The sequence below is a fragment of the Bos javanicus genome, chromosome X, assembly GCF_032452875.1.
Source record: "Bos javanicus breed banteng chromosome X, ARS-OSU_banteng_1.0, whole genome shotgun sequence".
Taxonomy (NCBI): Eukaryota; Metazoa; Chordata; class Mammalia; order Artiodactyla; family Bovidae; genus Bos; species Bos javanicus.
In genome coordinates, this window is record NC_083897.1 from 58,527,887 (window position 1) to 58,553,644 (window position 25,758).

The 25,758-nt window shown below is 41.1% G+C and overlaps 1 protein-coding gene across 1 annotated transcript in view; it reads left to right on the forward strand.

The window, feature by feature from the left end:
• Positions 1 to 14,169: 14,169 nt before the first annotated feature.
• VSIG1 (V-set and immunoglobulin domain containing 1) overlaps positions 14,170 to 25,758 on the forward strand; it is a 33,295-nt gene continuing 21,706 nt past the window's right edge. Inside the window, exon 1 of the mRNA XM_061409394.1 lies at positions 14,170 to 14,389. Within this exon, the coding sequence (XP_061265378.1) occupies positions 14,341 to 14,389 (49 nt within the window). The 5' untranslated portion in view covers positions 14,170 to 14,340. The remainder of the gene's footprint in view (positions 14,390 to 25,758) is intronic.

Genomic DNA, 25,758 nt, shown 5'->3' on the forward strand with positions numbered 1-25,758 from the left:
GAACCATCCCAATGCTCCCCACAAGATATCTTTGCACCCCAGGTTTTTTGCCTTCATAAACTCCACCCCATAGCCACAGGACAGGTCACCTCTGTTGGGTGAGGAGCATGAAATCAGGGAGGACTTCATGGAGGAGGCTGTATCTGAACTGGGGAAGGCCCCAGATGGGGCAGGATCTGCTTAAACTGAGACGGTAGGAAAGACTTTCCAGTAAGAGATAATAGTATGAATTTGTTCATTTTTCAAATAAAGTATTGTGGAGAGCCTTCTTGGTGCTAGGCGCTAATTGTGTACTGACTAAGAGTATGGATTTTTAGGACAAAGACTCAAATCCCAAGCCTTGCCACTTCCTAGCCATAGGGGTTGGGGAATCAGCTATAACCTAACCGGTGAAGCAGGCAGAGTGAAGACTGACAAATTGGAGAGCAAAATCCCTGTTTAATGGGGATAGCAGCTCAGATGCTGACAGTCATAGCTATGTGGGCTAGTTGGGGGTAATACTCTGATAGTTCAAAAAAAACTAAAATTCTAGATTTTTATGTGAAAATTTTTAATTTTCAAAGTATAAACTGCTTCATTTCAAAGAATAAGTTTGTAGGTCAACTATACATCTGTGGCTGACTCTCTCCATGGTTGACAAGTTTGTCCCCTGACTTTAAGGCTTAACTCTGTACTTGGTACAGCAGGCAGAGCCCTCTAGCCAACACCTCTGCTTCATCCCAGCCTTGATTCTGTCTATATCTCTCCTTCCTTGCTGCTCTGTGGCCCAACACAGTAAAGTTGTTCTCCACATGATCCTCTGTGTTCATGCATATGTAGTTGAAATGTCCTTCTTCACATCCCCATCTCAATTTTCTTTTCCTAACATCTCCTACTCTTTAAGAGCTATCTTCCTTTAAGAAGCCAGCCTTCACCAGCTCCTCCTCTGTTCTTCCTAAAACCCTGGTTAGTACTTACTTAACTGTACTGTGTTGTCATTCCCTGTCTGTTCATATTTCTTTTCCACTAGTCTGAATATACTGTGCCTGGGACATAAGGACATGCAATGAATGTTTATTTTGTAAATGAATAAATGGAATGAATGTGTGTTTACAAGGTCACTTGCTATATGTAACCATGAACCAAGAAAAATATGAAGCTCCATTTCTATCCACTCATCCATTTATCCAGCAGAAATTTATTGAGCACCAATTATATGCCAGGGACTGTTCTAGGTGATGGAGATTCAGGAATGAACATGCCAGGCAAAGTCCCTGTCTTCACATAGCTCATCTTTTAGTGTGGGATGACACCAAACAAAATATATACTATGATGTGAGATAGTAATAAATGCCACAAGGAGAATATAAAAGCTGGTGAAGCCTTAGAAGGTGACAGGTGCACTTTTCGATAGGGTAGTTGGGGAAGGGATCTCTGGAAAGGTTACACGAGCAATGATTTGTGGGAGGGGTGGGAGCAAGCCATACAGATAGCTGGAGGAGAACACTAAGTACAAAGGCCCTGGAGCGGGAGCATGGTTGGCATGTTTAAGGAATAGCAAGGAGGCCAGAGTGGCTACCGGGGAGTGAGCAAGGGAGAGAGTGGCGGGAGATCAGAGAGGCAACAGAGGGCTAGACCATAATATCGTCACCCTCCTCAACCACCCATAGACCACAAAGCCTTAGCTGAAAAATGGGGTACGGAATTTCAGCCTTGCTGGGTTGTGTGGTAGCAGTGCCAGGGAGATACACATGGGTCAAAATGGCTTTTCTCACAGATACATGCTTCTCTTAATGTCCTTACTATCCAGAGTTTTTACTGCAAGGCTCTCAAGATGCAGGTCCCACCTGAGACCAGGTGCTGTTTGCCTTGGGAGGGTCATGAAGTGGTGGAGATTGGTCAGTTATTTCCTGCTGGTTGGGGCTGGAACCAGGGTGCACACCTCCACCCAGTTGGAAAGGGCTCCGGAGCTGTTATTCATCAGATAGAAGTCTCAAGTTTCCCACTTCTACACCTTTTCCTCTCCCAGGAAGAGGGAGCTTTCCTCTCCCAAGAAGTCTTCAAACTTGCCCTGGGTCTCCAGGGCAAGTTTGAAGCTCCATGAAATGAAGGATTTGGACCCGATGGTCTAGAGCTGTCACATCACGTCTGTGTCTTAACTCTTCCTGCATGACAGGCCACCTGATTTCTCATCTGGAAGTGGGCTTCTTGTGGGCCTCTTCATGTAGCTGCATGCAGGTATAAGCATAACTGTGCAGCTTATTCAAAAACAGTGGTGGTGGCAGAGTTTGACTGAAACCCCAAGGTCTCTTTTCCCAAACATTGTCTCCCACAGCTTCTCTTCTCCTGCATGCCCTGACATTCCTGCCATTAATCATCCCTCACAAGTAAAGGTGAGGGGCTATCTCTGGGGGTAACATCTGGGATCCAGCAGGCCTGAACACCCACCCTACCCAAGCAAGACTCAGTCAAGCTCCTGGAAGGCAGAAAGACAGAACATCTCCTTTGACTGAGAGACACACAGGCTTCCAGACGGTCAGAAAAACCAGTGGGGGAGGCTCAGGCCAAGGTCTCTGCTGAGTGGCCCTGAGCAGCTCCAGCACACGAAGTGCCAGGGACTACTAAGAGCTGACTCCCTGGGAGTTCTATAATGGATTGTGGCTCTGAAGGAAAATGTGACTGACCTTGTAGCGTGATTTGGGGCTAGCTATTCTGTAATTTATTGCTGAGTCCTGGAGCTTTCAGACCTGGAGGCACAGTTTAATCTCCTAGATGAGCATAGGAGAAGGATACAACTTATCAAGGTCTGGTCACTCACAGGAAGCCTCCCTACTCCTGCTTTGCTGATCTCAGTTTTGTGCTTCCCCCAGAGTTGCTGCTGCCAAGGATTATGGGAGCCCTAAGTCCTCCTTCGCATCAGAAGTGCTGAACTGCCCAGGAAGACTTGAGTCAGTGGAGGAGGCTTTGGAGGTGGGGGTGCTGGTGCCACCCAGTGGCCCAACACCTGGGGCCAAGGAGGGACCCCAGGTGGGGGAGGAGGACAGATACTTCCCTTAGACTCTAGGGTTAAAGCATCCTGTGAGCTTAGCTGGGCCTGGGCTCCTGGCCCAAATTTCATCCTTTATAAGCTCTGTAAATATAGGGGTGTATTATGAGCCACAGTATCCCTGTCACTTTAAACCGGAAGTTGCAAGATCATATGATGTGAGCCTGGTATAAGCAGTTGAGGGTTGTAGGGACTGTGAGCACTGGAGGCTTACAAGCCCCATGTAAAGGCAGCAGCCACTCAGATGTCCTCAGTTGATGCCACACTGCAGTCTGCCTGGATGGCCTTATCTATCAGTGGTTTTAGGAGAAAGATCTTTACAAAGTGATTTTAGAAATTTCCCACATATTTCAATATTGATAAAGAATTACATTTGTGTCAATACAACAAGCTCATCTATAGCACTTACTATATGTAGGCACTGTTCTAAGCACTTTGCAAATAATAAGGTGTATAATTCTTACAGTAATCGCAGTCTCATGAGGTCAGTCTTCTTTTATCTCATTTTATGGGTGAGGAAAATGAGGCACAAAGAATTGAAGTAACTTACCCACAATCCTTCAGCTGGAAAGTGGCAAAGCCTGGGCTTAAAGCCAAGCAGCTTGACTCTGTAGACCATGCTCTTTGTCACTTTGCTAGGCTGCCTCATTAAAACTAGCAAACAAGCAAACCTTATACAAACAGCAAAAACAAAACACCATGCAGGACAAAAACCAAGCAGACAAGTAAGCACAAAAACAGGCTTTTCATATGCTTTAAACCAAATCCAACAGAATTTGACACTTTTTCTGTTTTCTCCTGCTTTTGTAATATCTTCTTTGTAAGCTCCTTCATGCCTGACCTCCATCTTAACAACTCTTTTTTAGATATTCCCAACACTCTTCCCCCAGCCTGTCCATAAAGCAACCTGGCCTCTTAGCCTTATCATCATTCTCCCTCTCTGTTTTCATTGTTCATTCTAGATTTTTACCTTCAAAAATCCTACTCACATCCTCCCGGAACCCCTCTCTCTTGCCTGGTGGATCCCATGGAACTCATTCTGCAAAGAAGATTTGGGTGTTTGCAGCCCTCCCTTTCAATGGCCCACATGCCTCTTTCTGTACTTGTGTTTATTTGTTCTCTGTGTTGCATAATGTGGCCTTTCATAATTGTGTACTTGTTAGCATCAGTCCCTAAGTGTGTATTTAGTATGTATTTGTCTTGTCTCCCCAACAAGAGTGTGATCCATGTAAGCAGGGGCTGTGTTAACTGTATTCTACTGTCCCTTGTTCAGAGCCAGGAGGTCACATCACTTAATTGGCGAGGGGATGGAAGTTGGAGCTGTCACACTTGGGCCCAAGGCCTCGCTCTGCCACTTACAAACTCTGTGACCAATGAAAACTCATTTTACCTCTCTTAACTTCATTTCTCTCACTTGTAAAATGAGGAGCATACCTAATACCTCCTTCACAAGATTAGTGTGAAACACAATGCATATGAAATGCTTAACCCAGGGCCTATCAGCTAGTAAGCCTTCAGCATTTGGCAGCTCTTATTACTATGTCGTAGTGCCATTAATCAGCTCATGGAGCTGTAAAACTCCTCAATCTCTTGGCTCCAAAAAAAAAAAAAAATCTCTGTTTTTAGGGTTAACTTCACTCAGGTATGGCAATTTTAGGAAGTGTTGAATAGGACTAGTTGAACAACTAAACCAACTCACCAAGCAGCTAAACCAAAACCAAAGCAGGGCCCTGCAATTATACAATTAGAATGTGATTTTTTTTTTCAGGATTTAAATCAAACTTGATCTCTCCCAGTTGGAAGGAATGGGAGGGTCTGGGACCCCTCTGCGTTGAATAGATGTAGATGTGTCCCTGTGTGTGCGCACATTTGCACGTGCTTGTGCCTGCACATATGTATTTTTTGAAGCAGAGCCTATGACATGTGTTTGTACAGTGCGTCAACACAAACTGCCTAGGAGTAGGCTTCCCCAAACACATTAATGTACACAGCGGATTGAGTCACACTATCAGTTAACATAGGGTTCCTGGTACTAACCCTTTCCAGCCTCCCTACTATCAGTAGGTAAGCAATCCCATGCTACTCGACACAAGCTGACTCATACTTTTCGTTAAAACACAACTTATCAAAGGAGAATTTTTTGGATGCTTCTTCCTTCCCGGACAGGAAACAAAGATTCCCCAAATTCAACAGGACAGCAACCTCCACAGCTCTACCTAAATATATTCCCATAGTGCCTTTGATTCAGAGCTTTACTGAAGGCTGCTGGAAGACTCTCAATAAGGTTTCCAGAGAGCATATTTAGGGGGTGTGAGTTCACACCAGGTTGATTGCCGTAGGAAATTTCAGTCCTTACAACGCAGGGATGGTAGGGAGAGGAGGGACTCTTTCACTGAATAACACCATCACAGAATTCACTTGACAGATTTTTTTTTCTGGAACTCCTACTTTGGAACTCCCAGCCTCCTTCTGTGGAGAACTGCAAAATTATGTGCCACTTCTTTTTTATCGTTTTCAAGGCAACTCAATGTTAACTTGGAAAAAGAAGTTTGTTGTTGTTGATGATACTGATATTACTCTGCTACTGCGACTGCTAAGTCACTTCAGTCGTGTCCGACTCTGTGTGACCCCACAGACGGCAGCCCACCAGGCTCCCCCGTCCCTGGGATTCTCCAGGCAAGAACACTGGAGTGGGTTGCCATTTCCTTCTCCAGTACATGAAAGTGAAAAGTGAAAGTGAAGTCACTCAGTCATGTCCGACCCTCAGCGACCCCGTGGACTGCAGCCTTCCAGGCTCCTCCATCCATGGGATTTTCCAGGCAGGAGTACTGGAGCGGGGTGCCATTGCCTTCTCCAGATATTCCTCTAGATTTGTTTATTAACAAATATACCAGATCATACACACCCAAATAAATTCCGCCTTTTAAATATTCACTTTGATATAACAAGAATTTGGAAAAGTGAATTCACCAAACATTACTAGGTCAGTTCCTTTAAATCACAGTCTACCATAAGTTAGTGTACTTCTAAAGGTGGCTCAGTGGCAAAGAATCTGCCTGCAATGCAGGACACGTGGGTTCGATCCCTGGGTCAGGAAGATCCCCTGGAGAAAGAAATGGCAACCCACTCCAGTATTCTTGCCTGGGAAATCCCGAGGACAGAGGAGCTTGGCGGGCTACAGTTCATGTGGTCGCAAAAGAGTTGGACATGACTTAGCAACTAAGACTAATTAACTAAACAACAACAACAAAACCACAAGTTAGTAGCATGTGTCCCAGAACCAGGTATCTTGGGCTGAGGTCCTGACTCTGTCATTTATGTAATGTTTGGAAAACTTCTCTCTCAGCCTCATTTTCAGCAATAAGATGGTTATTGGAACTGAGGTTTTGACCACCAGCAGTTTTACTTCTGAGGAGGATGACTGACAGCCATTTCACAACAGGGAACTGGTAAAGCAAGATAAATATGGCTGCTCAGTAGATGTGCACAGTAAAGGATGGGGAGGGGGAACAGGAGCCAATAGGTATTGCCCTCCGAAGAGAGCAGAAGACCACTCAAGTGTGCAAGTGAGTAGGACGCAGGCTATATACAGTAACAGGAATATTCGAGGCCAGTTGAGAGGATGAGAATATGAGTCCTGAGGCTGTGTGTTGCTATATATGAGGTTTGTGCAAATTGCTTCATTTCCCTGTGCTTCTGTTTCTTCCCCTATAAAATAAGTATCATAAAACTGCCTACATCATAAGGCTTTGAAAAAGATTGTGATATAATGAATATAAAGAGCTTAGCATAATGTCTGGCCCATAACAAGCTCAGTGTGTGTGTGGCGGGGCGGGGGGGGGGGCAGTGGGGTGGTGGTAGAGGGAGGAGGAGGGAGGGAGGGAAAAATCACCTAAACAACAGTCCTTATCCTCCTTCAGAGCTTGCATTCTTAGAAGCATGCAGAGGACCAGTGCATGAATAGCTGCCCTAGCCTCTAAGTGCTGGGCAAATGGTATTCACTACTGCTGTAAAGATGAGGAATCCCATTCACATCATATAGGAATCAAGAGACAGTATATGGAGGGTTAAGCTCAGGGGATGAGTAGGTATTTGACAATTAGACTTGATGGGGTGGGATATCTAAAGGAGGGAGTAGCTTTGTAAGGGCACAGGGGTGGGAAAGTGAGGCAGAGGTTCAGGAAACAGAGTAATCTTGTTTGGAGACTACTTGTAAGACTTTGGCCAGTTCTGACACTCTTTGGTGTTACAAATAACAGAAAATAGACAGCAGAAGAAGGTTGAGGATGCCAGATAAAAACATTTATGTCTTGGCAAAAAGGTGATGGGGTGTCACAGCAGATTTTTGATGATAAGAATGACATGATTACATTGGACTTTCAGAAAGCTTATCTTACTGGGATACAAAAGATGGATTTGAGAAGAAGATCTGAGTACGGGAGATGATGGGCTCAGAGGCTACTGCAGCCATCTAAATGACAGATGACAGTGACTGCACCGAAGGATGACAGGAGATGGAAAGAAGAAGATGAACTACAAAGACGTTCTCAGTAGGATTTGGTACTGGAGCATTGACAGAGTGACTAAAAGTACAAGTCAATGCGTGGGAGCACCAGCAACAGTGACTGGGGAGTGGCACAGGTTTGGCAACAGAGGGTGACTTGTGGGAGGTAAAATTTGAAGCCCTAGTGGGGCATATAAGCAGGGCCGCGTGGCAGGCAGTTGGAAAAAGCACTGAAGCTTCAACGGCATGGTGATTGCACAAGGAGTTTTTGAAACAAGTTCTTCGGAACCATTCCAACAGGAATGAATGAAAATCTTTAGACTCAAAGCACTGACTAGATTGTGCCCTTCTATACATAATTCAACATTGTAAAAAATTATACAAAACCATAAAATGTGCATAAGGAAGTCCAATAAATTCTGATTTTTCCCACTAAAATCAGACATTTCAACTATCAAAAATATATATGAAAAGCTTTACTCCCAAATCTCTCTGTTTGTCTCTCTCTAATAATGGTGCCCTAAGAATGGCCTTGGTCTGTCTTTTGGAAACCTGAGACTGACTTCTGAGCCAGGTCCCAAGCCACACAAAGACAGCAGGCTCATCACCTTATAATTATGCCTCATTTCTTGACCACAGAACAGCATTACTGATCACCTATTTAATTGATTAGAATTAGCCTCAAATGATATAGCTATTTTAAGAGAAAATTCCCTTAAAGGGTAAAGATTTGCTCTTATTTAGGACATGAGGGCATTAAAAAAAAAAATTCACCCTATCTCACACAATACACAAAGATAAATTCCAAATGGATTAAATCCAGTTTCACAAATGAGTTAGTGAGTGAAAGTCACTCAGTTGTATTCTTTGCCACCCCATGGACTATATAGTCCATGGGATTCTCCAGGCCAGAATACTGGAATGGGTAGCCTTTCCATTCTCCAGGGATCTTCCCAATCCAGAGATCAAACCCAGGTCACAAGTTTGTTCATTTAACAAAAAAAGAATAGACAGAAATCCCTGCCCTCTTGAAACTTACTTTCTGAGTAGGTGAAAAAGTAAACAGTAAGTAAGCTGTATAGTATGTTGGACATTAATGAGTGCTATGAAAAAAGGAAAAGCTAGTAGGGGTTGGAAAGGCTGGAGTCGGGTAAGCTGCAGTCTACAATTGTGTGAACAAGGGAGATGTTGAAAATTGACATTTGAGCAAAAACTTGAAGATGAGGGAGTTTGCCCTGTTGATATCTGGGGCTAGATTGTCAGAAACAGAGGCAACTGCCAGTGAAAATGCCCTAAAAAGTGGGAGCATATCTGGCTGGATTGGATGGTCAACAAGAAGAGCAGTTGGGGGATTCCCAGGTGATCCAGTGGTTAGACCTCTGCACTCCTACTGTGGGGGGCATGGGTTTGATCCCTGGTTGGGGAACTAAGATCCCATATCCACCTTAGCCAAAAAATTTAAATAGTAATAATAAATGTCTTAAAAAAAAAGAAGAGCAGGTGGCTGGAGCAGAATGATAGAGGGAAGAATGGTAGGAGATAAGGTTGGCAGAGGATAAGATGGCTAGGCAGCATCACTGACTCAATAGACATGAATTTGAGCAAACTCCAGGAGACAGTGAAGGACAGGGAAGCCTGGTGTGCTGTAGTCCATGGGGTCACAAAGAGTTGGACACGACTTAGCAACTGAACAACAACAAAGTTGTTGTTGTTTTAAAGACTTTGACTTTTATTCTGAGAGAAATTGGGAACTACTGGAGGATCTTGAGCAAAAGTGAGATGTGATCTGACTTGCATAGAAAAGAATCATTCCAGTTGCTGTGAGATAGACAATGGGGATGAGACAAAAGCAGGTAGACCAGTTAGGGGCAATTGCAGTGAGCCAGGTAATTGACGCTGGTGACTCAGAGTCAGATGGTAACAATTAAAGTGGGAAAAGTGGTCGGAGCCTGGGAATATTTTGGACATGGACACAAAAAGAATTTGCTGATGAATTAGATGTATGTGAGGGAAGGAGAGCAGTCAAGGATAACACAAAGGCTGTTGGCCTGAGGAAGAGGAAGGAGAGAATTCCCATAACTTAAAGATGGAACAAAATTATAGAAGCATTAAAATAAAATATAATACTTTAATATTAACATAATAATATGTAATAATACTTCTATAATCTTAGATTGGAAATGGATTTCTTAAAGAAGACATGAAACTCGGAAGCTACAAGGAAAAGATTGCTAGATTTAACTACTGCAAAATGCAAAAGTCTTTGTGGTAAAAGACAATCAGTTCTAATGAGGTGGATGAAACTGGAGCCTATTATACAGAGTGAAGTAAGCCAGAAAGAAAAACACCAATAGAGTATACTGACACATATATATGGAATTTAGAAAGATGGTAACGATAACCCTGTATGAGAGACAGCAAAAGAGACACAGATGTATAGAACAGTCTTTTGGACTCTGTAGGGGGGGGATGATTTGGGAGAATGGCATTGAAACATATATAATACCATATAAGAAATGAATCGCCAGTCCAGGTTTGATACAGGGTCCTTGGGGCTGGTGCACTGGGATGACCCGGAGGGATGGTACAGGGAGGGAGGTGGGAGGGGGTTCAGGATGGGGAACACGTGTACGCCTGTGGCAGATTCATGTTGATGTGTGGCAGAACCAATACAATATTGTAAAGTAATTAGCCTCCAATTAAAATAAATAAATTTAAATTAAAAAAAATTTAATAAAAGTGATAGACTGGAAGAAAATATTTATAATGTATATACCAAACTTAGGTTAAAACTCATAACTATAAAGAGTACTTCTGCAATATGAAAAGAAAACTCAAGTGGGAAAATGGTATAAGGTCATAAAACAAGCAATTTACAAGAAAAAGTACACCAGTTTGCCCAACAAATCTATGAAAAGAGGCTCAACCTAATTAGAGAAATACAAATTTAAATAACAATGCAATACCAGTTTTTAGCTGTTATATTAATAAAATTAAAAGACTGATAAATCTCATTGTTGACAAGGCCATGGAGAAACAGGCACTCTCATACACTCTTTTAACAGAGGTGTAGATTTGTAAAGAATTTCTGGTGAGCAATTTTTCATAATATGCCAAAAATTAAAATGTTCATACCCTTTGATCATCCAGCAGTTTCATTTCTAGGTACCTAATCTAGAGAAATCATCACATAAGTGGGCAGAGATACAAGCAAAAGGAAGTTCATTTCACCATTGTTTATAAGACTTTTGTTTTAAAGACTGGAAATGGCCTAAGAATTCCCCATTAGGAGAATGTTAAAATAAGTTGTGGTACATTCATACTATGAAATATCATATGGCCTTAAAACAGATAAGGTAGCTCTATAGACGTAGTTGTGCATGGTAACATAAACAGAGAACAAAAATGTTTCCTGGAGGGGGGGAGTGATTTATAGAACAATCTATATTATGATTGCCTTTCCTTTAAAAAACCCACCTCATATGCCTGTATGTAAATTCATAGAAAGGCTGAGAAAAATGCAAAACTCCCATTGCTTGTGATCATGGCATGCGATTACACACATGGGTGAGAGAATGGGGCTTTCTCTGCAGGTGAGAGAATGGGGCTTTCGTTTTATCCTCTGTATACTTCTTTGTTCTTTGATATCCCTTCACAAGCAAAATGTAACTTTTGTAATTTTTAGGTATAAAAACGAGGGAAAAATCAGATACTGCCAGTTTCTGAATGTTCCCAAGGAAGAACCCTGGAGGCAGTAGCATGTTTGTTACTACAAATTCACACTGGGCCACTGTGCATTGTGATGGGAGGGACAGCATCAAATGCGTGTTATGTGGCCTTGGGAAAGACACAACATTTCTGAGCCTCCATCTTCTTATATAGAGAATGTAGATAATACCTGCCCTATCTATTTTATTGTTAGTTGTGAAGATAAAATGGAAAAATAGTTCTAAAAATTGTTAAGCTCTGTAAAACTGTGCAAGATATTTGATAATATTTCATGTCCCAGTTAATGATTTGATTCTTCTGAGCGATAGTCAGTGATACCAAATTCAGTCCAAAGTGGAAACTTTATCTCTTAGAGTTTATTTTCACAGAGTGCTACCTGTCCAAGTTAGGTCACACATAGCCTCAGTGCAGGCATTTTACTTAAATCCTCTAGAGTGTTTTGTGTTTGTATGAGAGATTCTGTCTGATGCTGCGGGATTTTAGCAATAGCTTTAAGCCAGCCCCTCCTCTCCCCATCTCAGGGTCAACCATCTTGGATATACTGAATTAATTAACAGGGTCTTCTTAGCACTTGCTTTATGCTTAGCACTCCCCTGTGGGCGGGAGGCCAGACGTTCAGGTTTGCTTGGGACTGTCATGATTTATACTATCTGTCCCATGTAATTGGAGAAGAAAATGGCAACCCACTCCAGTGTTCTTGACTGGAGAATCCCATGGACAGAGGAGCCTGGCAGGCTATAATCCATGGCTTCGCAGAGTCAGATATGACTGAGTGACTAAGCATAGCACAGCACAAGACCCTCCCTCAGGGAAGCCTAGGTACCCAAAGGGCCAGTAGACCATGTGGGTGGCAGCGGGGTCGGGGGCAAAAGGGAAGGTGGGTGACAAAGACGTGTAATGGTTATTTGGGGGAAAAAGCATTGCCTTGCACTCAACCTGTGTCTTGAGAAACGAAAGGAATATTCTTTCTCTGCCACCTGCAACTCTTCTTCTCCCCTACCCTGTATTGCCCAGCACCCAGAATTCAAGCCAGTGCTAGAGTATGCTCTGTGTGGGTTTGGGAACAAGACTTCATTTAAGCATTGCTTTAGCAGGAAATATGTATTCTTGGATTCAACAATGGGCTAACCAATACATTTTGGGACACGCTCCTTCTTAACTTGGGAACTGCCTGTATAAGACCTGGTCCCCATCCTGGAGGGGCTCATAGACAGTTGATGTAGGGGAGACCTCATTAATACACAGAGTACTGAAGAGTAATCTGGTACCAACTGAGGGTATTGGATTTAAGTATAATACAGATTTATCCAAGAGGGAGCCCAGAGAGAGGCGGTTTGTGTGCTCTTCAAAATTTTCACATAGGACAGTATGACTGATCTGTGCTAAGAATATGCTTAGATAGCAAGAGGAGAAAGTTCTAAGTAGGGATCGAGTTCACTGGAAGCCAAGGTTTGGCATCAGACATGAGCATGGACAGGGAATGCTTCGAGAAGGTATGATATGTGATGAGAGCAAATGGCTTTCTGAGGAGTGGTGGGAAGTTCGCTTGGCTGAGATGAGATGGTGTCAAATGCTTTCTGTAACTTAAAGTTCATAAAATATATCACTGCAATTCATATTTCATGCGATTGAACACTCTTTGGGGCAATAACTTTTGACAGCATTTTTCAGGTGGACGATTTAACATGACTTAAATTCAGGTGAGGCATGGGCAAGATCTTAGAAGGTTGGGAATCCAAATTAAGGACTTTGGACTTGATGAAAGAGTCCCTTGTAGTGTCATTGAAGATGCTTGATCAGGGTTTGAATACTGACATGTGGCTGGTACAGAGACTGAAGGAGAAAGGAGTCAGGAGAGGGCCCATTTAGGAAGCTGCTACAGTAGGCCAGGGGTGGAGACCTGAGTACCGGGACCAGGATGGAAGGAACAAATCTGAGAACCATAGTAGAGACGGAAACACCAAGACTTAGAGATTATAAGGGAAGAGCCAAAGGAGGCCCGTATGTATCTCAGGGTTAGTTAAGCATGAGGGCAACTTTGTTAAATGTTGATGTTCAGTTGAAGGCTTCTCACTTATGCAGCCTGCCATTCCCTTCTAGTGAACCCCCTTTCTAAGTTAACCCTGTGGCACCTATTCAGTATCCTAATTCTGCAAAAATTCAGACTCATCCAGTGGAAGTCTTAGCTCATTTATTTACTTACCTCATTTTACAAAATTGCTCGTGTGTGCTCAGTTGTGTGTGACTCTGTGACCCCATGGACTGTAGCCCTCAAGGCTCCTCTATCCATTTTCCAGGTAAGAATACTGGAATGGGTTACCATTTCTTCCTCCAGTGGATCTTACTGACCCAGGGATCAAACCTGCATCTCCTGCATTGCAGGCAGATTCTTTACCTGCTGAACCATCGGGCAAGTCCAACCAATTTGCAAAATTAGGTGAATGAATAAATGCTACAGGGTTTCTAACTTGGAAGACAAAAACATGAAATTCACTCTACTACTAGGGCTTCAAAAAAGTGTGATGTGTCCAAAGTTTGTTTGCATAGAAATTGGATGCTTTCTTGCTTCAACTCCCCCATGCCCTTCCTGTGAACCCTGTCTCCTGAGAAAATCTTAGAACGTTAATTTGCTAACTTAATTTGTAAAAGGTTAGTGAATCAATGCCATAAGGCATTTATGGAAATATTTGAAATTAATTAACCTTGTCAACTTTTATTTATATAGGTTTTCTTCCAATTATATCTTTTCCCCTCAAATATAACTTTTTAATAAGATTAATTTTAAACAATAAAACAGGAATCTGTGTACAAAGAACTTTAAGAATTTAAATATGTGGGTTTATCATTAACACAGTAGCAAATATATCAAGGAAACACGCCCCATGAAAAACATTTCAAAGAAACACACGTCTGCTCTGAGAAAGGTCTGTAACCAATAAGTAAGCCCCAAGAAGCTTGTTTGCTTGGTGATGCCGGCAGATAAGCCTGGCAAACCTCGGTGTGACTGAAGAAGTCAGTTTGAGACTCAGCCTAGCTCAGGCAAGCTACTGGACCTTGACTGCACTCAGCGAACCTCAGCACAATGGGGTTAACATTTTGGAAGGTGTTTCTGATTCTCAACTGCCTTGCAGGTAAGCGGGGGGTGGATCCCCAGCCCACTAAAGATCTTTGGGAATGGAGTTTCCTTTTAAACTGAAATTGCAATTATTTTTGTACATAGAATATTCCCCTCCTATGCTTAAAAGGAGCTATATTAGTGTGCTAAGTAAAACAATTTTCAGAAAACTTGCTTAGCAAATATGTGCTATGCTAATATTTTGGGAACCCAGGCTGTAAATAGAATTGTTTTACGTAGCTTCTGAATTAGAATTCCCCCCACCCCCCAAATTGCAGTATCTTTCTTTTTTTAGCTTGAAGGTTGAACAGATGAATTTACTCAGAAGCTGAAGTTTGTGCCAAGGATACTTTTTTCCCTCTGTTTTACTTGACTGTTTCCTTCAAATTCATTTTGATCAATTTGCTAAACCTGGCTGGGAGCGCCTGTCATGCTTAACTATCTAACATTTCCTAAGAATTGTACTTTTCAAAGCATAAGATGGTATTTAGGAAAATATGTGAGTAATTTATCGTTGTGCACAATCTTGGTGTTTTTAGGGGTTTGGGCAAAACAAAATCAGTTTTAGAGTCAAATCCTAATATTGGTAGACCCAGGAGAGATCACTAATTCAGAAAAATCCCTTGGCTAGTTTTTTCAGATACCAGATATATTTTGAATCTCTTCTTATGATAAATTAGGTCCATGGTAGATTCAATAAAATTGTTTATCCAAGAAATGTCTTTGCAACCCCATGGACTATACAGTCCATAATACTGGAGTGGGTAGCCTTTCCCTTCTCCAGGGGATCTTCCCAACCCAGGGATCGAACCCAGGTCTCCCACATTGCAGGCGGATTCTTTACCAGCTGAGCCACAAGGGAAGCCCTAAGTAATATTAGGCAGTTATTAGAATGAGGTTTACTAAGCATATTTAACAACATAAGAAAATGTTCAAGATAAAATACTAAGTGAAAAGCAGGATATACCCACATGCCTAGAATAAATTCTTAGAAGGTTATGTACCAAACTGTTCATGATGATTACCTCTGGCTGATGGGATTATAGATGATTTTAATCTTATTCCCCAGCCTTTTCATACTTTCAATGGTTTCTACAAAGAACACTGTATTACACTATGTTTATCATCAGAAATGTTACTTTTCAAAACTATATGATATTTAGTAATAATTCTCTAAATGTTCATTGCTAAATGTTTAAGCAGACATGTTCTGTGGAGTTACCAGAAGGCAATACTACATTTATCCAGTGATCTAGCCAGGACTTAGAGCTGGAAAAAGCTGCCTTTCTCAATTTCCATCCTGGTGGGAACATATGTTCCTATTTTCCCTTTCCCCCAAGAATATTCATTTTACACCTTAACTTTAGACAGTGAAAGTCTTTGTCCCTTTTAAAGAGATTCCAGTCATTAGCTAATTGGGTCACCATGGGCCTTCTACAGCAGCCTCTAAAATCACACCTGTAGTCAACACCTACCTCCCTCTCTGAGGCCTAACTCTGGCCTATACTAGATACCATTTTGGAACAGTTACAAAAGTGGCTTCTACCATAACTAATGTAGATACAATTTTTACTGATTATAAATGTAATGTATGGTCTTTGTAGACAGTTGGAAATATGGAAACATATAAATAAGAAAATAAAAGTCACCAGAAATCTTATCAGAGATTCTAGTGAATTTCTTATTTTTTTTCCTCTTGCAAATTGAGTTTATATCTTGTATACAATTTTTTTATTGTTTAAAAACTTACTTAGATGATCTCAGGATCTTACTTGTGACTTGCTGAACAAAGCCCAGAGTTACCAATAAATACTTCAGAGCCTTTGTTTTTAAGTTACTGTCTAACTGATTTTGCTAATGCATAGTGTACATATATAATCTAGCTGGCCCAACAAAATGTGGCAGTGTCAGTCTAGCAGATAGAATGGAAATATGGTACAATATATTGTTGTTTGCAGTGCTTACATATGTATGGAAGTCAGAGAAAGAAAGAATTCAGTAAGCTATGCCTGGTATTAGTAGTGTCCATCAGTTGATCCAGAAATGGCTGTGAGGCAGCTGGTAGCATTTCCATCAACGTGCAATTTGATGTGTTATCTGGACTTGTTTCCTGGTCAGGAAGAGTGTCACATTTTCGGTGTCAAGCATGGTGCTTGGCACATAGTGGGCACATAGGAAATGTTTACTTAAAAGTAATTACCTTCTGAAATCCTGCCATTTGTGACATGGATGGACCTTAAGGACATTATGCTAAGTGAGATAAGTCAGAGAGAGACAAACACTGTATGATCTCACTCATACCTGGAATCTGAAAAAACAGCAACCTGAATTCATGGAAACAGAGAGTATAGTGGTGGTTACCAGGGATGGTGGTTGTGGGATAATGGGGGTGATGTTGATCAAACGGTACAAACTTTCAGTTAGAAGATAAGTAAGAACTAGGGATCTAATGTACAGCATGATGACTATAATTGACAATACTGTATACCTTAAAGTTATTTAGAGAGTAGATCTTAAATATTGTCACCACAAAAAAGAAATGGTAATTATGTGATGTGATGAAAGTGTTAGTTAATGCTTTGGTGGTAATCATTTTGCAATATATGTCAAATCAACACTTTGTACAGCTTAAACTTATACAATGTTATATGTAAATTATATCTGAGTAAAGGTAGAAAAATAAAAGAGTGAGTTACCTTCTCAAACCCCAAACATTCAGAAATGATTTTCACATACATATATAAAATGAATTCTTTGGACAACTAAGCAAGACACATTTTATTTTAGTGAAAGCCTTTCTATTGACTTGTAAGGAAGTCAGGTATATTCCACTTCAGGAAAATAATTTTATTGAAAAAAATCTTCAAAAAGTTCAAGCATATCATTTTAGATGCTTATAGTATCGTCACCTGTTTGAAAGATATGTTAATGTTTCCATTTTCACAAGGTATGTGCTATGCATTTTAATGCAGTAATATATTTGAACTTTAGTCAGATCCATAAAGTTAGTGATCACTTGATTATTGCCTAACTCAAAAACGAAGCAATTTTACATGAAGTTGCTTGAACATAGGAGAAGGCAATGGCACCTCACTCAGATACTCTTTCCTGGAAAATCCCATGGACCGAGGAGCCTGGTGGGCTGCAGTCCATGGGGTCGCTAAGAGTCTGACAGGACTGAGCGACTTCACTTTCACTTTTCACTTTCATGCATTGGAGAGGGAAATGGCAACCCACTCCAGTGTTCTTGCCTGGAGAATCCCAGGGACGGCGGAGCCTGGTAGGCTGCCGTCTATGGGGTTGCACAGAGTCAGACACGACTGAAGTGACTTAGCAGCAGCAGCTTGAAATTAAATCACTTAAATTGCAACAGGTCAAATATGTCTGTTTGGTATGTTAGAATAATAATCCCCCTAAGCAAAGAGCCTGTCACATTGTAGGCATTAAATAGATGAATGAACAATCATTACCAAAACATGAGGCATTTAAAATCTGTTTAGAGTGTTGATTAACTCAAGTGTATACACCTTGGATTATTTTACTTTAATAGTATGCACTGATTTTTAAAAGCAGTCATACATATTTCAACCATGTATGTGTTCTTTGGGTGCGGGGGTGTTTTTTTAATTCAGCCAGGTCAGTGAGTGAAATTGCAGTCCTCAGTTTTGTTTAAATCAGGTGCTAGTCTTTATTTTGCTGTATAGTCAGAGTCTTGTCAATGTATAGGTGTTTTTTTTTTTTTCCTTCTTCAATTTTTAAATAATTTCTCAATTTAGACTAAATGAATCCAAAGAAAGGGAACATTTTTTTCCCCTGACACACACACAATCACTTTCAGTTTAAGACTAAATTTTACTTTTCACTATCCACATGTGGCTATTCACATATAACTTAATTCAAATTAAATAAAATAAGAAATTCAGTTCTTCAGTTGCACTAGCAACATTTCAGGTGCTCCATAACTGCATGTGGGTAATGGGCTTCCCCAGGGGGTGGCTCAGACAGTAAAGAATTCGCTTGCAATTCAGGAGACTTGGGTCCGATCCCTGGGTTGGAAAGCTCCCCTGAAGAAGGAAATGGTAACCCACTCCAGTATTCTTGCCTGGGAAATCCCATGGACAAAGGAGACTGGTGGACTAACACTTTCATGCCCTCAGCAGTGAAAGCGTGAAGTCCTAACTGCTGGGGTCACAAAGAGTTGAACACAACAACTGACATTTTTACTTTTTCACTTTGAATGGCTACTTTTATCATGGAAAGTTCTATTGGACAGTGCTAGACTAGGCAGTGATCTCAGAGGCTTAAGTAATGTTCACTAATGAATGATGTGACATTTTTAAAAACTTCATCTGGAAATATATAACTCTTAGCTCTGAAGTGCATTGTCATTATATTAGAGATGGACAGTTCTGAAAACTGTCTTTTCTTCATAATTTAAGGATTGATTATGGTGCTGAGTATTGGGAATCAGGGCAATAAAAATGGTCTGGGAATATTGCCTTGCCAATTGTTACCTATTTATAGAACAACATGTTGTATCCTTAAAAATATTTTGTCTCACAATAGATTTGGAGGTTACTGTACTTATTCTGAGGTGATATTGTTGAGCTTTTATACATTTCATGTACATATTTATATGTGCTAAATTGCGTCAGTTGTGTCTGACTCTGTGCGCCCCTATGGACGCCCAGGCTTCTCTGTCTGCCAGGCTTCTCCAGGCAAGAGTACTGGAGTGCATTGCTGTGCCCTCCTCCAGGGGATCTTCCAGACCCAGGGATAGAACCCATGACTCTTACGTCTCCTGCATTGGCAGGCTAGTTCTTTACCACTAGCGCCATATTTATATGGCTTCTATTAAAAATATGTTGAAAATATTTAAATCAGATTGTTACCAACTCCTTGATTTTCATTTGCCTCCATTCTGGTCTGTGCTATATAAATGGTTCATGGTGCATTGACATGGCACGCAGAGATTGTGTCTGTCTTGTTCATTATTATTTCCCCAGTGTTAGCACTGTTCATGGCATAAAATAGGTGCTCAGCAGATATTAGTTGATAGGCATCACGACTTTTTCCGTGGCTTGCTTTGTGTGAGAATTGTGTTTACTCTGCCTTTAGGCACTTTTGTTGAGAGCAGCTCTTAGAGGCTTTTCTGTTTTGTTTTGTGTGTGTGTGTGTTTTACTTTACCTATCAAAAGTTATTACCATTACCCAGTCCCATAATGGGCTTCCCTTGTGGCTCAGCTGGTAAGGAATCGACCTGCAATGTGGGAGACCTGGGTTTGACCCCTGGTTTGGGAAGATCCCCTGGAGAAGGGAAAGGCTTCCCACTCCAGTATTCTGGCCTGGGGAATTCTATGGACTGTATAGTACATGGGGTTGCAAAGAGTCGGACATGACTGAGTGACTTTCACTTCACTTTATTTCAATTCCATAGAAGATTTTGGGATGTAAACTAGAGGACAAAAATGACCGCCAAATAATATCTTCAAAATCCCTTTTTTAGAGGAAAGTTTATGGTAACTTTAATGGTCACCAAATCCTCATTCTATCCCTTTAATTTTGGATGCTTTAAATACATTTGGAAGTCACTATTTGCACATAACCAGGGACGGAGAAGGCAATGGCACCCCACTCCAGTACTTTGGCCTAGAAAATCCCATGGATGGAGGAGCCTAGTAGGCTGTAGTCCATGGGGTTGCGAAGAGTCAGATACAACGGAGCAACTTCACTTTCACTTTTCACTTTCATGCATTGGAGAAGGAAATGGCAACCCACTCCAGTGTTCTTGCCTAGAGAATCCCAGGGACAGGGGAGCCTGGTGGGCTGCCGTCTATGGGGTTGCACAGAGTCGGACATGACTGTAGCGACTTAGCAGCAGCAGCAGCAGGGATGGATGTGCCTAACTTCCAGGAGAAAAGAAATGGGCTTTTGAGGGCAGGAGAGTCACTTAGCGATCTCCAGTGAATTTTCCATCAAAAAGAGTAGCTGCTTTCTGCACTGCAACTTTGTTTTGGGAGGAGATGTTATAGGAACCAGGAATGCATAGGAAGGAGAACATTGGGAGAAGGAAAACTGCATGGAGTCATAAGATGCTGCATGAGTGCTTACCCTAAAATACTTCTCTCAATTCATCAAGACATTGATGTAAACAGCCAACTCTGGGAGAGAAGCAACTGGATCAGATGACCTGGCTGTGACAGAGAACACGGCTATTGAGTCCAGGAAACTAGGGGTAATCAGTACAATAGTTTGCTTTTCTTTAAAATTTTCAAAATGTTTGTTAAATCCCTGAGTTCCTTTTGCCTGACCACTGTCACTAAGAAAAAAAAAAAACTAAAGTCATCTTTGGGAAGGGGGCCAGGAATTTGTCCTTCTGTACTATTTCCTCTGATCTTCCTGTCATCTTTATATCTTCATCCTGTCCCAACCCTGAGGGTAGCTAGTGTTCTCATTCTAGCCCCCCTGCAGCATAGAGAGCATCTTTTAAACTTGACCATTTTTTAACAACTGCCTGACAGTCATGTTCCACCCTGGAGAGCTTCTATATTCTATGCTCTGACTTTGCAATGGATAATAACCAGTTATTCAAATGAGCTAATGCCTCTATAAAGTGAAAGTGAAGTCACTCAGTCATGTCCAACTCTTGGCCACCCCATGGACTGTAGCCTACCATGCTCATCTGTCCATGGGATTTTCCAGGCAAGAGTACTGGAGTGGGTTGCCATGTCCTTCTCCAGAAGATCTTCCCAACCCAGGAATCAAACCCGGGTCCCCTGCGTTGTAGGCAGACACTTTACCGTTTGATCCACCAGGGAAGATACTATGCCTCTATAGTGTTATCCAAAGTAACATCGCCTGTAACATCCCTTGGGAAAATGCTTGGATAGTACTAAGGATTTCAAGTACACTGGTAGGCTGAATTTTGGAGTAGGAGGCTCTTCGGTGTTCCTCCAAATCATATGGGCAGCAGATTATTTTGTAAGGTCAACAGTTCTCAAACATCGTGGTCTCAGGCCCTTTTTACAGTCTTAAATCTTGAAGGAGATTTCTGGTTTGGACAAAATGACACAGATATGTTTCTCCTTGCTTCTCCCTGCTAAGCACAAGTATAAACCCTCCCTGGAAATAATGCAAGAGACGACCAAAGGAGAACTCAGAAAGATATTAAGAAGAAAGCAGGGCTTTCCCTGGTGGCTTAGTGATGAAGAATCTGCCTGCCAATGCAGGAGACGTGGGTTTGACCCCTGATCTGGGAAGATCCTGCATGCCGCTGAGCAACTAAGCCCGTGTGCCACAACTGTTGAGCCTGTGCTCTAGAGCCCTTGCCCCACAAGAGAAGCCACCGCAGTGAAGAAGCCTGCGCACTGCAGCTACAGAGTAGCCCCCTCTCTCACAAGCTAGAGAAAAACCTGCACAGCAACAAAGACCCAGCACAGCCAAAAATGAATGAATAAAAATTATTTAAAAAGAAGAAAGAAAGAAAACTTGCTTGGGACCCTGGAAACAACAGAGAGGCAGGGTGTCTTATGTCTCTTTACCCAAAGGAGGACGGGAACCCAGAATGAGTGGGAGTCCCTTTGACATCTGATGAGCTAAACACACTGGCAGGGGGGAATCATCAGGAGTCCCGCCAACAATAGTAGACAAAAGAAGCAATCTCCTTCCTCACTGGGCCTGAGATTCACTACTTTCACCTTGCGATACTGAGGTGGGAGGGTGGAACAGAAAAGAGGGATGAAGTCACAGCAAGTACCTGGTTCTAGAAGGCTCTTGTCTCTCCTCCCCCAAACAGAGACACCAGAGTAGCTGGGGGTTCCAGTAGGAGTATCTTGCCATACCTATCCCCAGCCAAGAGACACCCAGCAGCCTGACCTGGGGAAATGCTTACACCCACTCAGGCAACAGGGTCAGCGATGTACAGAAGCCCTGCTGACTCCAGATAACCAAACAGACCAAAACAATACCACAAAGACCGAAAATTAAACTAGCATTAGAAATACAGCCCACAAAGTAGGCTGAGACCTGTGCACAGAACACAAATAAAATGGACTATCTGCTAAAATGAAAGATTTAAAATAGGAGTTTCCTAACATAATAGACAAAATGTCTATAGGTTTTGACAAATGTATAATCACATATGTCTACCATTATATTATTGTACAGAGTATTTTCACTGTCCTAAAAATCCCTTTTGCTCTACTATTGATGCCTTCCTCTATACCAGCACCTTTCAACCATTGATCTGTTTACTGTCTCCATAATTTTGCCTTTTCCAGAATGTCACTTAAGTTGGAATCACACAGTGTGTAGCCTTTTCAGATTGACTTCTTTAACTTAGGAATATGCATTTAAGATTTCTCCGTGTCTTTTCACAGCTTGATAACTCATTGATTTTCAGCGCTGAGTAACATTGCATTGTCTGGATATACCACAGTTTTTTAATCCATTCCCCTACTGAAGGATGTCTTGGCTGCTTCCAGGTTGTAGCAGTTATAAATAAATCTTCTGTAAACATCCCTGTGTGTATTTTTGTGTGTGGACATATGTTTTCAGCTTCTTTGGTTAAATATCAAGGAACACAATTGGTGGATAGTGTGGTCAGAGTATGTTTAGTTTTGTAAGAAACCACCAAACTGTCTCAAAGTGGATGTACCATTTTGCCTTTCCACCAGCAACAAATGAGAGTTTCTGTTGCTCCACATCCTCATCAGCATTGTGTGTTGTGAATTTTTTTAATTAAAAAAATTTTTTTTTTGGCTGTGCCATGTGGCATGTGGGATCTTAGTTCCCTGACCAAGGCTCCAACCTGCACCCCATGCATTAGACGCCTGGAGTCTTAACCACTGGACCGCCAGGGAAGTACCGCCTGTAGTGTTGTTTTAATTAGCATTTCCCTGATGACATACAATGGGGATCATCTTTTCATATGCTCATTTGCTATCTATATATTACCTTTGGTGAGATGTCTCTTGATGGTACTTAGTCCATTTTTAAAATCCAGTTGTCTGCTTATTACTGAGTTTTAAGAGTTCTCTTGACAGTGTCTTTCACAGATTAGTTTCAGTTTTAATGAAGTTCAGCTTGTCAACTTTTTCTTTCATGGATCATGCCTTTGGTATTGTATCTAAAGTCATCATCAAACCCAAGGTCATCTAGATTTTCTCCAATGCTGTCTATATTTGAGGAGTTTTTTAGTTTTGCTTTTTACATTTAGATCTGTGATCCATTTTGAGATAATTTTGTGAAATGTGTAAGATCTATGTATAGATTATTATTATTTTGCCCATGGACATCCACTGTTCCAGCACCATTTGTTGAGATTTTTCTTTCCTCCATTGTGTTGCCTTTGCTCCTTTGTTAAAGATCAGTTGACTACATTTATGTGAGTCTGTTTCTAGCCTCTCTATTCTGGTCCATTGATCTATTTGTCTATTCCTTCATCAGTACTACATGGTCTTGATTACTGTAGCTTTATAGGAAGTCTTAAAGTTGATAATATCAGTCCTCCAACTTTGTTCTTCTCCTTTAGTATTTTGTGTTGATTATTCTGGGTCTTTTGTCTCTCCATATAAACTTTGGAGTAACTTAGTTGATATCCACACGATAACTTGTTGGGATTTTGATTGGGATTACACTGAGTCTATAGATCAAGTTGGAGAAGGCAATGGCACGCCACTCCAGTACTCTTGCCTGGAAAATCCCATGGGTGGAGGAGCCTGGTAGGCTGCAGTCCATGGGGTCGCTAGGAGTCGGACATGACTGAGCGAATTGACTTTCATTTTTCACTTTCATGCATTGGAGAAGGAAATGGCAACCCACTCCAGTGTTCTTGCCTGGAGAATCCCAGGGACGGGGGAGCCTGGTGGGCTGCCATCTCTGGGGTCGCACAGAGTCGGACACGACTGAAATGACTTGGCAACAGCGTAGATCAAGTTGGGAAGAAGTGACATCTTGACAATATTGTCTTCCTATCCTTAGACCTGAAATGTCTCTCCATTTATTAATTTTCTTTCATTTCTTACATCAGAGTTTTTTAGTTTTCTTCATATATATCTTGTACATATTTTGTTAGACTTAAGTATTTTATTTACATTTTGTGTATTTTATATAAATGGTTGTGTGTTCTTTTAATTTTATTGGAGCATAGTTGATTTACAATGTTGTGTTAGTTTCAGGTGTATGGCAAAGTGATTCAGTTACAAATACACATATATTCATTCTTTTTCAGATTATTTTCTCGTATAGATTATCCAAGAATATTGAATAGAGTTCCCTGTGCTATAGAGAAGGCCCTTTTTGGTTATCTCTCTTATGTACAGTAGTGTGTGTATGTTCATTCCAAGCTCCTAATTTATCCCATTGTGTTTTTAATTTCAAATTCTACTTGTTCATTGCTAGTATACAGGAAAGCAATAAAGTTTTGTACATTAACCTTGTATCTTGAAACTTTCTTATAATCACTTACTAGTTTCAGGAGTTTTTTTGCTGATTCTTTTGGATTTTCTGCATAAGCAGCATGTCATCTGTCATTTCTCACAATCCATATACCTTTTATTTCCTTTTTGTGTCTTATTTCATCAGCTAGGACTTCTAGTATAAGACTCGTAAGGAGTGATGAGAAGGGATATCCTTGCCTTGTTCCTGATCTTAGTAGGAAAGCTTCTTGTTTTTCACCATTATGTATGATATTAACTGTAGGAATTTTGTAGTGTTCTACATCAAATTGAGTAAGTCCTCTATTCTTAGTTTATTGAGAGTCTTTATCATGAATATATGTTAGACTTTGTCAAATGCTTTCTCTGCATATATTGATATGATCATGTGATTTTTTTTTTTTCTTTAGCCTATTTCTGTGATAATGAATTGATTTTCAAGTGTTGAACCAGGCTTGCATGCTTGGTATAAATCGTACTTGGTCTTGGTGTAGAAATTGTTTTTACTCATTGTTGAATTTGATTTGCTAATATTTTGTTGAGGATTTTTGCATCTGTATTCATAAGACATATTGGTCTATAGTTTTCTTGTAATATCTTTTTCTGGTTTTAGTATTAGGGCGATGTTGGATCTTAGGATGAGTTAGGAAGCATTCCCTTTGTTCTGTTTTCTAAAGGAGATTGTAGACAGTTGATACAGTTTCTTCCTTAAATAATTTGGTAGAATTCACCAGTGAACCCATCTGAACCTGGTGCTTTCTATTTTGGAAAGTTTTTAATTATTGATTCAATTTCTTTCATAGATACAGAATAGACATAGGCCTGTTCCAATTGTCTACTTTTTGTGTGAGTTTTGGCAGATTGTGTCTTTCAAGAAATTGAGCCATCTCATCTAGGTTGTCAAATTTGTGGGGATAGGTTTGTTCCTGGTATTCTTTTATTAATCCTT